The sequence below is a fragment of the Hyalella azteca genome, unplaced genomic scaffold (genome assembly GCF_000764305.2).
Source record: "Hyalella azteca isolate HAZT.00-mixed unplaced genomic scaffold, Hazt_2.0.2 contig7110, whole genome shotgun sequence".
In the NCBI taxonomy this organism is placed as follows: Eukaryota; Metazoa; Arthropoda; class Malacostraca; order Amphipoda; family Hyalellidae; genus Hyalella; species Hyalella azteca.
This window is the reverse complement of record NW_025937242.1, coordinates 11,108-27,391: the sequence shown is the minus strand read 5'-3', so window position 1 is coordinate 27,391 and position 16,284 is coordinate 11,108. Positions and strand designations below refer to the sequence as shown.

At 38.4% G+C, this 16,284-nt stretch overlaps 1 protein-coding gene across 1 annotated transcript; it reads right to left on the bottom strand.

Annotated features, from left to right (window-relative positions):
- Positions 1-501: 501 nt before the first annotated feature.
- LOC108671038 lies at positions 502-12,370 on the bottom strand. Its single transcript, XM_047881121.1, has 5 exons — positions 12,260-12,370; positions 3,480-3,563; positions 1,811-1,916; positions 1,693-1,780; positions 502-1,516 (listed from the first exon to the last, which is right to left on the bottom strand). The coding sequence occupies exons 1-5, from the start codon at positions 12,368-12,370 to the stop codon at positions 1,264-1,266; spliced, it is 642 nt and encodes a 213-aa protein (XP_047737077.1). The 3' UTR covers positions 502-1,263.
- Between the last annotated feature and the right edge of the window lie 3,914 nt (positions 12,371-16,284).

Sequence of the window (16,284 nt, the reverse complement as noted above, 5' to 3'; positions counted from 1 at the left end):
AATCGACATAAATCTTCATGATGTCGGACAACATTTCTTGCGATAAATTCGCCAACCAAAGATTCTTCGTGGAGTGAGGTTCTGGTACCTTTCCCAGGGCTTCCACTCTCCGGACCCAGCACCACGAGTCAGCTCCAGTGGGGCAGCTATAGTGCTTCGGATTGGCATCTGTGCTAATGGAGTGGGAGAATGTTGCCATGATCGCTGCTCTCACTTTAGTGCAGCAACATCTCTACAATAGGCACGCAGTTGTACCCGGCAGCAAAGTCTAGCGGAGTGCTGTGCCGGCCGTCCAGGTCCCGCACATTCACCAGGCTGGGCTGCGCTGCTAGGATGATCCGCATGCACTCTACATCTCCCGCGCGAGCCGCATCCTAGCATCCTAGTTTCTGTTTTTAAATATACTGAAACATCCCCTGTTCCTATGCGATCGTCTCTGCAATTAATGCTGTTCAATAAGGATAAGAACTCACAGACAAGTCAAATGATAATGAAATTGTGGACGTTTGGCCATTTATTTTACTAAAGACGGACAAAGATTGCGTTTTCATGAACGAGCGAACAAACTTTGATCTGTAACACAGGAAAAAATTAAAACTGCACCGAATTTGCAAAACTATGACAGATAATAGATGCCAGCAAATAATGAATATATTCCAAGGCAGAAACACATGAAATATTAAATAGTGAGTTCTAATTACTATTTAAAGTCAGCAAGAACGAATACTTTCCGAGAAAGTAAGTAATCGTTATAAATTCACGACTCGGATTGTTCAGAAATTTTGCAAGCATGAACACTCAATAAAACAATGACTTCTGTCTCGCATTGAAAACGAGATATAACGTTAAGAATTTAATTTTAACATTAACAGAATAGTTAATCAGATTTTTAACATGTTATGGATATAAATTATGGAAATGCTGAGTATTTCATATGAGAACATCATAAAATAGATAATGTAATGAAGAAACTAATAATACGGAGAACATGGAGCGGTGGCCGCGATCTTGATGCCGCGTCGAACTTAAGATAACAAAGCAACGGAATTGTGTGGATGATCAAATAACTCGTCCCATATTATTCGTGCTACCCGAAAGAAAGTTGAGTGCCATGAAACGATATTTACGGCCTCCTCATTTGTCCTAACATTCATTGTACATGAAAGAGAATATCATGATGGTTGCACAAATTTGCGAGAAGTTCAGAAAGATCATGGTTCAGAAAGGTAGCAGTGGGCCCAGCTCAAATTTAGTTTACTTTTTCTAAACGCATTTATGCGCTCCAAACGGGATATTTTCACGCCAATTGGACATGAAGTCACAGCATTCGCTTTTAAATAATTTGTCTTTCCCATGTGCACTATGGACATGGGCCTCAAAAGTGTATTTGTCATTATCCTGGTAAGTGCACCCATCTACTAAACACTTGTATTTTTTTCCCGCCTCTGGGCGCGGCGAGATGCTGCGACTGGGTGCAGGCCGGCCGCGGCGTGCAGCAGCACTCACGCTTTGCCTGCTGACAGCAATAGAAATCATCTAACTAAGTTGTGTTAAAATAATATTAATTAATTAAGAAAAGTAATTATAATACAATATATATATATATTATATAACATAATAATAATTAATAATATACTAGTCAGTATAATTTCATAAAACAAAAAAATTTAAACAATTTTTAATGTAACTCACTCCTCCGGCGACGCTGGAGGCACCTCCTCGGTTGGCACCTCCTGCTGACTGGCATCTTCATCACCACCTTCATCACCACCTTCTTCACCTTCATCACCACTGGCGCCTTCATCACCACCTTCATCACCACCTTCTTCACCTTCATCACCACTGGCGCCGTCATCATCACCGAAACACTCTTGCGCGTACCAATCCACTATTTCCGCGAGTTCTTCATCTAGTTCCTGTAATTGGGAGCGTATTAAATCCGGTCACGATCTTTAAATCGGTCATACACGCTGCACACGTGTAATCGGTCATACATGTATTTACTAAAGTCGAAAAAATAAAAGTTCATCTCAAACTCGTTTGTTAACAAAACGTTCAATTTAAACATATTCACAGCAATCCTAAAAAACTAAAACATTTCGTTATGCAACACCCTAAAAAACAACGTACTTAAACATTCGGCACGGTCTCCTTGGCCTTCCAAACCTTGCCTCTCTCAACCTTCCACACCTCGAGACCCCACTAGCTTTTATCATCCTCCTCCTCTCCCTCATCCTCCATACGTTTTCCAAATATCTCTTCACACTCTCAACCTTAGATGCAGTTGCTCCCTCAGACAGACCCGTAATTATTACCATCCACTCTTCGCTTGTTCTCTCATACCCCACTTCGTTAACTTTACCTCTCTCATTCAGAATCACCTCCATCATAGACTGACGCTCTCTCTCATACGCCCCAAATTCCATTACCAACTGCTCCACAGTTTTCTTCTCATCCCCATCACACATAAAACATGTATCTTCCCTCCTCTCATTCCACCTTATGTACGTCCATTCACACCTATAGCGCCCCTGCCCTAACACAAAATAGAAGGTCCCCATGCACCTCTACCACCATCATACATGCATTCATATTTTGGCATCGCATTCATCTGATGCAGTCTTAGTGTCCTTTTGCTCCATTCCTTGCTTCCGCACCTTCAGCCCATAGTCTTTCACTCGCTTATTTATTTCTCTTTTCCACTATTTTTCAACCCACCCTATTCCAATCGCATCCCGTACTGTCATCACCCATTCGTCTTGGTCCAGCGGGTCCATGGCGCACCCATGCTTCATGCATATCACACTTATGTACGTGGCCATTTACTCACCTTCATGTTCCACATTTACATCTTTCGTGCCCAATGTTCATCGTCCATTCGCTCCAGTCTCACTTTATACATTCAAAACCGATTTCATTCTTCTCTCCTTCAAGGTACTCCATCCCATGTCCCCTCCCAGGGCTTCCACCGCAGTCCACCTGGGGCTCCTAGTGCCAATCTCGCCACTCTATTCTGTACCAATTCCAATTTATCCAGTTCACCATCACTATATGCTATCACATCCAGTCCATACATAATACTAGGCACTGCCACACTCTTTTACACTTCCCTAAATACTTCATACTCGCTCTCACTTTTGCTGCACTTCAAGGAAATCCATTGATTCGCCGTACTGAAATTCGCGGCCTTGGTTCTCTGACATCCCTCCTGGTCCACACACACCCCTCTCATTTGTCCTAACAATCTCATTCCCTCCCAACATCCACACTCTGCTCGTATCCTCAACCGATCCATTCACAACAAGTACTTTGCTCTTCTCCGCACTGAATCGCACAGTGAAGTCACTCCCATACTCTGTCACGCAGTCCAGCATATGCAGTTCTTCGCTATTTTCACTCAAAATCACAGCATCATTAGCATTCAGAAGCATTTTTAACCTTTCGCCACCCACACGCACACCAACATCCATTCTCCTCACCGATTCATCCGAATCGTAGTCCCTCCAATTGAACTTAGACATGCCGCCTATCTCGAAAAGCCTGTCCTTTCTTTCTTGCCTGTCCTGCACATAAGGAATAAATAATTAACAGTATATATTTGTATGCCATTGCACAGCCTGTACCTAATGCGTGATGACTAGGGAAGAATGATTGCTGTACGAGATACTAGGGATGAACGCATAATAGCGGTTTCAGCGTTTATTAGGCCTGAGGCCTATCGCCGATTCTTAATATCATAGAACATTCACAGCATTTTGCGGTTTCGAACTCGCAAGTCACTACTACAATTTTGCTGTGCTTAACCGCCCAGCCTCCTCACCGATTTGGACCAGAAACTGGCGCACAGAGCTGAGATCGAACCGGCGCCTCTCTGCGCCAATCGTGGTACTACACAGGCATGCAATAAGCTTCATGCTGCGCGATAACGCAGAATAAAATAAAACCGTGAACAAATGAAAGACTTTTTGCATTTGCTCAGAATCGCGCTATTTTCCCCGTATTGGCAACATTGCTGATTTTTGCGATATGTATTTCAAATTCATCGAGAAAAGCTGATGCGAATCTTCAAATCAGCAATTCATTGCGTTATCTTTTATTTCACGAGAAACGAATATAATTCCCGAGTATAAATTCATTACAATTTCCATACAAAACCATGAGTGCTCTATGCATCTCTTGGACAATAAAATGAACGACAATGATATGAGATTGGTAAGCGTGTCACGACAATTCCCAATATATTACCAGAGAGATTAAGGACAGCGTCAATATTGGACATCCATGCCATCGATCTGAGCGGCTAACGTAAAACGCCATTTGAAATATTCACATCAATCCAGATAAATCGGAATGTTATACGGACAAACTTCATAAATTGAATTATTTGTGAACTCAGCCTCGTCGAACGTCTGTTTCTTTGTTGACTATTGAATGCTTGCATGATAGCACATCATGCAGTGATACCGCATATGCTATGATACCACATCATGCTATGTTGCGAGCTCATGCTATGATACCACATCATGCTATGATACCATGATATTTACATGATTATTGCTAGGACTAGACTTGATCTATTTTATTTTATGTGAAGTAAAGGTATGCGACTTTTAAGCACACTTTTAATCTGGCACGTGCAACACGAATGCAACTAACTGCTTGTCTGAAGGGACTAATTGCCTGCAAATCATATCAATTCATCATATAGCACGAAAATACTATCAATTATTCATACCTCCTCTTTATTTAAGACGAAGTAATGAGCTATTGAAGCAACACAGGACGGATAACTTGTTAATTTCTAAGAAGGAGATGAAAGCAGAATTCGGTGTATTGGACATTATACAGAAAAGGTCCAATAATGGCCCAACGCGTCAACCAAATAAACAGAATGTACAGTGTTAAGCCGCTTGTTACACATGAAACTCTGTGCCCAAGGTGCAAGGTAACAAAAAAAATCTTACTAGTTTATTAGTATTAGTATTAGTTATTTTAGTTTGTACCCGATATATAATAACGTGTAATCTCAAACAGCGAAACTATGTTCAATAGACATTCAAAATTATTATCTGTACATCCGTATTACGGAAGGAAAATGTCAATCGAAAATGAGCTGGTCTGCGAATTGGGTGAGAAGTCCAACGACTATCAGTTGTGAAAATCATTGAAATTTTTGTACAAATGAATGAAATGTATGAGAGAAACAAGGGGGCAATATGGTAAGCAAACGAAATGAAAATGTTTGCCGCTTGCGGTTGTTACAGTAGGCACTGTTGTTAGCGTATGCGCGTTGTTGCAGTATGCGCGAACCATACGGTATAAGTTTGTAATAGTATACAGTTGTTATAGCATGCGGTTGTTGCAATATGCGGTTTTTACAGTGCGGCTTTTCAATTTAAAACTATTATGCAAACAGTTGTAAGCTCCGAACCAACTTTATTATGGTAAAAACGTCGTTACGGCAACGATGCGTCTGTATATCAGCAAGTGATCAAAAATCGGCAAGGTTTGTTTGAATAGTTAGAGACAAGAAACGTTTGATCGCTTGTCTTGTCCCACAAATTTTTAGTAAAAAGAACACAATACTCACATAATTAACTCAAGTCTTATAACAACTCTTCAGAAACTTGTAATGAGGAAAGCGGAATAGCGAGGAATAGCGTCTACTGGATCAATCCAGTAGACACTTACGCTAGGCTCACACCATACGGCCTGGCCGGGCAGATGCCGGTCGTGGTCCTGTCCAATACTAAATAATTCATTTCCATAGAAGCATTCACAGCATGGGCATGGCAGGTGTCTTGCACGGCTGGTGTGAACGCTTCTATAGGAATGCATTAAAGAATATTGGACTGGACCGTGACTGGCACATGCCCAGCAGTATGGTGTGAACCAAGCCTAACTGACAACATTTTCAAGTCACGCACACGAGTATTTCACAGCTACCTCAATTCGTGTATATTATATCAAATAAGAACCTCTTAATCTTTCACGAACAATTGAATTGCTGCTTTTTAAAGTTGAACATTGGAAAGAATACAATTGTACTTGCCTCGATAGCGCACAAAATTCTATTTAAGATAACAAAGTAACTTAAATATTTAGTTCAGAGTCACGTTCTCTTACACAAATTAACACGCAAAACATATTATGGAACTTGCAAAGTTAGTAAATACCTTTCGCTGAAATTGTCGCGATTAGTAAACTTAAGACCTGCCTGTAATTTTAAGGGGACCACGATGAACCCTTATAGCTTTAATCCCTCCGGAGAGTTGAAGTATTCCAAATAAGGCTTGCAAATATCCATAAAAATTACGAGTAATAGAACTAACTGCAAACGGATAATGTGTATCGAACATCATCTCAATGGAAAAATGTAAAACAGCCCTTGTTGGGGATTCAAAATCGGTTATAGTTTACATAGCTGAATAAAATTAGGAAAATAAAATTTTATTAATGTTTTAAATTCTGTTTTACCTTATTATCTAAGTTTTTCAGCGATGCTGAAAGTTCGAACATAACACAAGACAAATCTTGTGCATCAGGTTTTTTAGCATAGGATATTAAAGCAAGCGAAAACTTTGAGAGCCAAATTTTCGTCGCTGCACCGTACGAATGAAAACTTTTCACGACAACAACAATTGATTGCAAAAATGTAACGACCTCGCAAAAACATTAACGTTTTAGTGAAATTTTATTTAATTTAATAAATATAGGGCGCATGAGATCTGTTTTTCACTAAAGCCCGAAAACTATGAATGTTTGCGATAATTTTATCGAAGCATTAGAATCATGAGGTCCGTTGAAATGCGATTGTGAAGCTTCATGGAAAAGATCAGGTTTATGTTGAGAAATTGTATCCGATTTGAAGTGAAATGAAATGAAGCAAAATAATAATGTGCACTGTCATGAAAGCGGCACAAAATGCTCATATCATCGTAGCTAAAGTATGCCGTGGTCTATCCATATATGAAGAAATATCTTTCGTTAAACCATAATCACCATTGATCACTGTTTCATGAAACCATTATAACCAGCCAAAGCCCACGTCACAATAGGTAATCGCAATTAGTGCCATTATGGTATTTTTTGCATAAGCCAAATGAAATGAATAATAAGCCATTTTTTTTTTGAGAAGCCAAATGATCATCGGAAAGTAATGGACAAAACTGGACACGGTATAGAATACTTGGTGTTCAACATCCTTCTTAAGTTCTTCTTAAAATATCAGTACATAAAATTCCAAGATCATTAAAATTTCCAGCCATTGTTCATGATTAGCTAACCGATTGAAGTGTAAAATTTCCAAATCCAATCCATGCTCCGAGCATCTCTCAACATAGCTCATAAATTCCACCTCGTTAATCCGTCGTAAAATATTCACCTCGAGAGACCGAAAAGAACTCCGATGCAAATAATTCCTCTCGAGTGATCGTTTTTTTATGGATAAGAAATTTTTTTCGAAAGAATTACCTTAATAGCCTCGATATAAGACTTCCAACTTGCAACATTTTTGACCGAGTTCTCCCAAAATAACGGAACATTGGCGCCCGAAGATTATAATTGCCAGTCTAAGTGAGGCGATGCCAGTTCAATATAATTGCCAGTCTCAATTAATATTGAATTCCATGTCATCGGGTTCACTAAAATATTCTCAAGAAGGGGGTTCAAACAAAGCTAGTGCACACAGTCGCCGGGAAACAAGTAACCAAGGATCAGTTTTAATAAAAGTTGTTAAAGGAAAGTCGTGAACCGAATATTAGCCTTCATTGCGCGGTTCTGTGAGCTTGCAGCAAGCTGCCACACATAATCATTTAGGCGAAGTTAAAACATTACGCAGTGGCCAAAGTTTCTCTAATGACAATAAGAATCGCGAGTTACACCTTCAAGTTTGGCTGCAATATAAGCTGGCTTGCCGGCCTGTCCAGAGCAAATTGTTCTATGGTTACACGTCCAGTGAGCCATTAAGGACGTTGAAAATGGATCAAGATATTTCTGAATGAAACAGTATGTATACAAGAGGTACCTAGATGAAAAATTAAAATTTGAATGGTTTCCACGTGTTATAAAAGTGACTTATGTGGATAAAAGCCACTTACGTCGTTACGTGTAGTAAATGACGTTTGTCATATATTTTCAAGTTAAAATCCATGCTTTCGAAGAATATTTTCAGTAAAATTAGGGCATATTTAATTATTATTACATCGGTATGCCATATTGTCATTGTGTATTATATATGATCATATAAAAGGTAGTGGACATGTTAGTTGGTGTAATGCTGTACATGTGCAGTTTGCGTAATGCTGTACATGTGCAAGTTGCATAATGCTGTACATGTGCAGTTTGCATAATGCTGCCACCTGAGACAAGCTCGCAATCAGATAAGGTCTCAAAGTATTACAATCGAGCAACTTCATTTCAAGATCCGCAGTGAATTAAACTGGCTCCATGACAACCTTGACAATAACGTCAAACCCCGAACTATACGCAGCAACGGTCACTTCAAACGAGCGAGAGTTCTTCAAGAATCTGGTGTAATCAATAAATTTTGCTTCAAAGATGGTTGTAGACTTCTTCATTATTTTGGCTAAATTGGAGTAATTGGGGTAACCACTTCGACTTTGAGCAGCCATTTATCCTGCCACCTGAGACAAGCTCGCAACCAGACCAGGTCTCAAAGCATCACAATCGAGCAACTTCATCTCAAGATCCGCGATGAAATCAATAGGCCCCGTGACACACTCGACAACGTCAATCTCAACGAGACTGTCATTTGCACTGTGCTGGAGGAACCCACCAGCATCGTCATCTTGCGGTGGCCCGACATAATCCGACCGACGATAGCTGAAGCCCTTTTCTGCGGATTAGACTCCATCTATCATCTCATAACTACCTGATTTTCTAAGCTTTGAGATTGTTTTGGAATTATTTTCGCGGTTCCAAATTTTCTTGTTGTATCCTATTTACTTGTATCATGTACTTATTTCCATCAAAATTTCTGTATTCAATGCTTCCTGTAACTTGAAAATGAATGTTGTTACATTCGAAACGTCGTTAATAAATTGATATTACTCCCTTGAACCTGCATATTTATCAACTAATGTCATCTGAAGAATATTGTTCGACCCTGAAAATTTAAATTGACGAATTCTCTGGCCATTAACCACCCGTGTTGAAACAAGCTTATTCTGCCTTCTCATACTAAAATATATATATTAGTATAGGTTGGCAGAATTTTTTCTTTCAAGCAGGTTTCATTGAAGACCAGAGAATTTGTTTTATTCGCAATTTTCTTATTAGTTTTTTCAATATATCGAACAATATTTTTAGTTTGAACCGGCGAATCGAAAATCAGGTTACCGATGGACATTTTTATTTCGTTAACGACGTTTCGAATGTTTCTATCATTCATTATCAAGTTAAAAGGCGCATTGAGTGATGAAATTAGCGTCGACATAAGTACAAAGTCAAGTAAATAGGATACTACTCATAAAAAGAAAAAGTGCCAGCAGAAAACCAAGTGCCCGTACCACGCGGTGACTGCGCATCTATCTCCATGGTGCCACACGAATCTCCGAGGAAACTACGCGTGTGGACTTCAGCAAGCGTCGGGAACTTCCTCCAGCAACTAAGCTGAGTATTTTATCCCATATAAATGAGCCTGTTAAATTTAGTTGTTCTACCGTATGTGCATATTGACCTGTGTCGGAACGACACCAATGGCGACACTATCTATATGATCCTTCCGCACCATGCAGGTCGCACATTGTATAATAAACTTTATTAACGTTATTTTAAGCATGCTTTCATAAATAATGAATTGCCACATAATCTGTGCAACCACACCGTGCGTGTTTTCTTTCAAAATTCGAATGTCGACGCAACGCTTGACTGTATTAGATGTAGTCTTCTGTGGCAAAGTACTAGGTACCACAGTTCTTTCGCTACCAGCAACTCTTCTAATGTACGTCAATCAATGTTAGACCGCTATATAATTAATTCTATGGGCTACGATGACTTCATGAGAAGCCATGCTAAAACTAAAATGCCCTCAGGCTGACGCAATAACGTTGATCTCGATTAAAGCTGATTCCTTATTGAAGCTGATCTTGATTATAATAATAAGTTGATAGGCGCTAATTATGCAGTTAAAATCCAATTAATGATAAAACTTAATACTGCAAACCCTCTTAAAAATATAAACATGATGCTGCGATCGATTTTAACTAAATAATAATATTCTTGCGCTATGGAACGATTGTTCCCTGACTATGATCGAATAATTCTGATGTAAAACGATTCATTAGTCATAACTACAATGATTTTTTTCATGAAGCAAGCATTCTGCACGCATCAATGCAGTTTTCATAGCGATGTTATATGCTGCCATCTGATTATTATTTTCCGCATGTTCAGATACTATATCCGTGTGGATAAGTTTTCAGTGCATAGCGAAGTCCGTGCAATGACACGTGAAGGCTGTAATAAAAATAAAAAAGCAATGGCGTCTTTGAACGATTGGTTCAATGGCATTGACTTATATATAACGCATGGAAGTTACGGTTGCCAACGGGTATCTGCATTAGTTGGCAAACATGTACATTGAAGAATGTATCTTTTGACAAATGCTTCGTATACGAAAAAGTGTGTTAATAGACGAATATATGCATTGACAAAGCGTACATTGATAAATGCCGGAGCTGATAATGAACTAGACGTATTAGAAATCTGTTACAACGTCATATTAAGGTTCAGAAAGGGTCATTTTAATGAGAGGTTATATGAACACCTACTATATCCAGCCATTTTAAATATGCAATACTGAACTAACCTTCCCGACGTACAACCGTTATTGCGAAGAAAGTACGATCGCTTATAAGCTGCTCTATATTAACTTACTAAATTATGATTACAATATTATCATTTTGAGATGAGGATTGATTGTAAAGGAAGTCATTTCTTCACGATAGTGATAGATATATCATAAGTAAGTGCAGCTAATTAATCTTTCTACAAAGAGCTGATAAAATTGTGGATACGCTCTTACGAATATTTTTTTTCATTAATGAATTTATTTCATTACTTGCAGCCATGCATGAAATAATATGAAATAAGAAATAATATGGGCTGGCATTTTTATCGAATATTGCCTGATTTAATGATTGTATTTTTTGAGACTTGGAAAACGTTAGCTAAGGCTTCCGTTTAATATAAATAATTCCATGCCCTCAACAACATTTATATGATTTGTGAAACTCATGAATATCATACCATAAATACATGCCCTAAATAACAATGATTTTTCATGCATAAATACGGCAGACGACGTAAGGCTTCAGCAGACCTTAACTTTCCGTCTTAAACGATATTATTTATAATAAAAAGCCGTAAAAGTATCAAGCATATGAACAATCGCCTCAATTATATTATAAAATGCGATGCCGATTAAAGCGTGAGAGCTACGATGGTAGAGATTTTTTATAAACAATACTTTTACTCTGTAATTCATCTACGCATTTCTATTAACTGTAATAGTACTAAATGCGAAACCTGTCTACGTATCCTGACGGTAGATTTTTTATCATTACCGGTAGATTGAAGTTACCAGTATCGCCTGCTTTCAATGCCACGGGTAGATTGTGTGCAAAGACCGCAGTCAAGCTCGTCAAAAGTGCTGACGCTTACTATCGGTCAATGCTACCAGCTTGATTTTTTTTATAGCAGTACTTTTCATTCTCTGCAGCGGCCTCATTGCAGTGCCTCATTGCGAAGAGATATCTATTTATAATGATAAAGCCGAAACAGTCATAAGACTATAAACAATCGAATTATATTTCGTATGCCACAATTACGAAGCACGAAATAGCACGTAATAATCCGAGAAACCTTTATCGAGTCGATAAATGAATGCCGGAATAATAAGTCAGTGTTTAAAAATGTCAAGTAAATGCTCCTATATATAAATTATATGATTTTTTTGGGCCGTATACTAAGATTCTGATCTAATGAGCGACATTCATTCAATGCTGCAACTAACAAAGGTTGAGATTTTTATTGCTATATACAATAATTCTACTCCATACTTTCCTGCTGCTTTATTGTTGGAGATGAACATTCTCATCTCATCGATTGCATTAACTGAGATTAACTGAGATAACCTATAATAATTGCAGGTTCAGTAGCGTTTCAGTGAAACCTAATTATTCTGACGTATATAACCTAATCACGTATATTCTAACAACCGAAAAATTCCTCTTACCTTCTCTTGCAATGTCGATTCTCCGCACGAGAGGGATGCTATGACCACACACACGCTACACGCTATGACCACACTGGACGACGGCTCAGCGTACACTGAGGGCAGAGGCATGCGTGCGGTTGGATAATAGTTTCTGTACAAGTGGTACCTATCCATGTTTACGGAATTAATACCCGTATTTGTAATGAACCAACAATTCAGATGAATAAATAGAAATACATCAACATTTAATATACCATTCCTTGTTGTTAACGTATTCACTTATAAATAAGTGGATAGCTCATGCACCCTCATTGAGCTCCGAATCAAATGGAATCTGATGGCAGTTCAACTCAATATATTGTCGACCAAAAACGACCTACAATTATTAGCTGCAGATATTCATTTTGAAACCCAATAATTAATTGAGTATTGGCTGTCCATGCGATCATTGGTTGCCCTGGAGCTATAACAAATACGCTCGTCATCTCCAGCCGATTTGAAATTTGCAGCTTCTTCTTTTTTCGCTGCTGTGTCATTGGCGCCAAGTCGCCTTTTTTAGCAACGTTTTGATGGGTGCATAGTAATTCAGAGGCACTTATGCTGCTTACTGAATTATCTTAATTATATCGAGAATATATGTAAATAATGAGGATCTGAATTTATTTTCTATGAATAATCGTGACGTTAAACAGGAAGACAATATGAATGTTCGAAGATGTCCCGTGCATAGTACACACCTGTGCCGTATGGTGGCGCAGATCGAGTGCTCCTATAGAGCTACTTTTAGCGACGTAAAATTTGCAAAACGTTTCTATTCACTTGTTTCCAAATTCTCACGCAAGAAGTCGATAAATGAGATGGCGTTTGTTAAATATACGTACGTGAGAAAATTAAACTATTTCCAAGTGAATAATTAACTAGCACCTCTGTACTAGTGCCTCGATCTCACTCAACAAGGTCATCAGTACAAGGACCATCAGTCATCGGCAAATCAATGAATCATCAACATTATACCAGTCAACGATTAAATAATGAATTAATAACAGTTTTCCTAGCTCAACTTTAGTTGAGCTTAAGTTTAGCTTCGATGCACAAATCTCGGTAATTGAATCAATCTGAATTAAATCAATCTCGGCCGAACATTGCTTCAATTACCAATCAATTTCTTCAAAACTGAATTATATATTCAGACAATTCATTCAAACACGTTGTAGGCAGTAATATATCAAGGGACAAATGATATCAACATTGTTGCCTGACAGGTTGCCTGAAGTTGCCTTCACTTGACGTCGCCTGCGATGGCTGCACAGCGGCTGCATCAGCACCTTAGCGCTCCCTGATCCCACACAGAAATCATTCAAACATGATTTCTAGACAATATTTAAATAAATAATACCAATACATTTCTCACATAGTAAGGAAATTGGGTCGATATCAATAGTATTACGCAACGTGAGTCTAAAGTTGTACACATTACTCGAGTAAAATGAATTAATTTCTCAGTGAAACACCGGAGTATTGATCTAGGGACATAATTCATGCAATGACATGCATTTACGGGAAATTAGAACGAACATTAGACGCAATGCTTAGGTACACGTACATAAACATATATTAAATTGGAGTAAAATTATTAATGAACTATCTTTAAAAGCAAAAATAACGTATTTAGCAATTATATGTACGAATAAGTTATCTCAAGAAACTCAGAAAAATACCTGGCTAGCATCAGTAAGTTTCTTCCAGGGCCTTTTGCCCCTGATGAGTCGCGCGATGCTGGCGGGGGTGTGGGGAAGATGAGAGCGGCGGGCGGGCGGGAGTTGCTAGACCTCGACTGCTCACAGTGACCTCCTTGTCGGGTGAACTCGACGACCCGCCACTCATGCTTCTCTGCACATATATACATCCTTTCCTTTATTGTCTCGATTGTAAAAAAAACTTTCTCAGCCGCTCACCTAGGCTCTAATTAGAAAGCACTTCAGTGACAGAAGGCATTGCTAAAATTAAGAAAAAGGTCCGTAGAACCACACAAGTATTGAATTAAGGAGGCTAAACAAAGCAGATCTAAGAATAAAATTGGGGGGAGAATGACCTCTGAAACGATGCAGCGCCAGGTATACGAGACCTATTCTAAGAAAGAAATCAATATTACCAAGGGAATCGCAGATTCTAGAGACAAAAGCAGGGAAAAAATTAGAGGAAGCAACTCGGTCGTCCGACCGCAGTAACTAGCATCACTGGATAAAACCTGAGCAACAGAGGAAGGAGCCGAAACAGATCCTAGAAAAGAGGATTGAGCTGACATCTTTCTAGAATTAGAAACACTGATGTTAAAAGAAGGTCAAATTAATGAGTCCAAGTAACTGAGAATTACCATGAAAATTCGGAAATTAGAACTTAAAAAGGAAGTATAACAGAGCAATAACAGAAGGAAAGCAATGAAAGGTGTCAAAATATCAGTTGATAAGAAGGTCAAAACATGCAGCTTGAAACATGTTCTGCCAGCGATAAAAGCTGCAGCTATCTTATCGATTGTTTCTCAAAACATAGTCTCGCATTGAAAGGCGACATATCGTCAGCAATATTTAACCAGGTCACTTGATATGATTGAGCGAAAGATTGAGATGTTGTCTGCTGTGTTGCAAAATACAGACACGAAAAAAAGACGCGACATATCGTGTCGGCAAGAAAATTCAATGAATATAGTTGGAGAAAATGCTCCTGCGTGCTAGTCGGGTAAGTAGTGCCGATGAAGCAACAAAATATATCAATAAACATGATGATCATTATTAACGGAAACTCGGTAATAAATCAATTTAGCACAGTTTCGTGCATACATCACATACAATATTAAGTGATGAACAAAATTATAGAAAGGTAGCTAATATTGGTATCCGATCTGCATTTAAATGCATTCGATTTGCCTGGTAGTCTGTCACATTCAAGGATATAACGGGACATCGTCAATCGCTATGTGTTACGAGACTTGAATCTATAAATACGCTACTAATGTAATTTAACGTAGGGTAAAATGGTAAGTATTATTTGTATGTAAAAGGCATTGAAGTCATAATACGACGTGAGAGAATGCCTGGACAACAAGCTTGCGGTCTACATGCAATGAAAGGCACAGCGTGCACTGCTCTCGCGCCTCCCTATTTACAACACTTCTCTTTAACTTCACTTCTTGTTGTTTGTCTGTCTGCTACAAATCTTGTAATCAAAATTTAACACACTTCTACTTATCCTATCGATCTGAAATTTTGCACACTTGCGTAAAGTTGGAGACAATGCATGAATCAAATGACAAAAGGAATAATTTTATATATTAAAATTTTTTTCAATATTAAAAAAATTAAAAATAATTTTTTCAGTTACAAATATTAAAATAGATATTTAACACACTTCTACCTGTCCAATCGATCTGAAATTTTCTGATGGATGAAATGAAACTCATCAGAAGAAACATTAGAAAATATTAGATTGAACAAATGAAAAATAAAACCATTCTACAGAATAAGAAGATGATAATTGAAAATCTCTTGAACACACTTCCAAATAATTCTTTCGTTACTAATGGAGTCAACGATGAATCGTGACGAATGAATTTAGAATTTATTTACAAAAACTAAACAATAATTAAATCGACAGATACAGGTCTTCACAATAGTTTTAAGTATTTTGCTATTTGCTAAAAAAACAAGCTCTATGAGGATAAACCAATAACCGAAAAACTCTCGCGAATAAAATGCTTTGGACACCACGCAGGAGCTCCAAACACAAGCACAATTGTGCACGCACCAACACAAGCAAAGCACGAGCAATTGTGCAAGCACCAACAGAAGCACAATTGTGCACGCACAACACAAGCACTACAATCGACTTTGTGAACAGATACAAACACTAAAGCAGTATAAATCGTGGAACACAAAGCTACATGAGGAAATAAGTTTCATGTGATCAGAGTAGCAAGGTTGGGTTTGAGAGTAGAAAGGTGGTAATACTTAATTACGTACAGAACATTCACGATACAGCAAATAGAC

What these genes read in the sequence shown, in the direction of transcription:
- LOC108671038 (XM_047881121.1), bottom strand. Translation starts at nt 12,370, where the DNA reads ATGCCTCTGCCCTCAGTGTACGCTGAGCCGTCGTCCAGTGTGGTCATA. An exon ending in TGAAGAAGGTGGTGATGAAG is followed by an intron (nt 1,781 to 1,810) that starts GTGGTGATGAAG and finishes GTGGTGATGAAG; the next exon opens with GTGAAGAAGGTGGTGATGAA. An exon ending in CCTCCAGCGTCGCCGGAGGA is followed by an intron (nt 1,517 to 1,692) that starts GTGAGTTACATT and finishes TATTGCTGTCAG; the next exon opens with CAGGCAAAGCGTGAGTGCTG.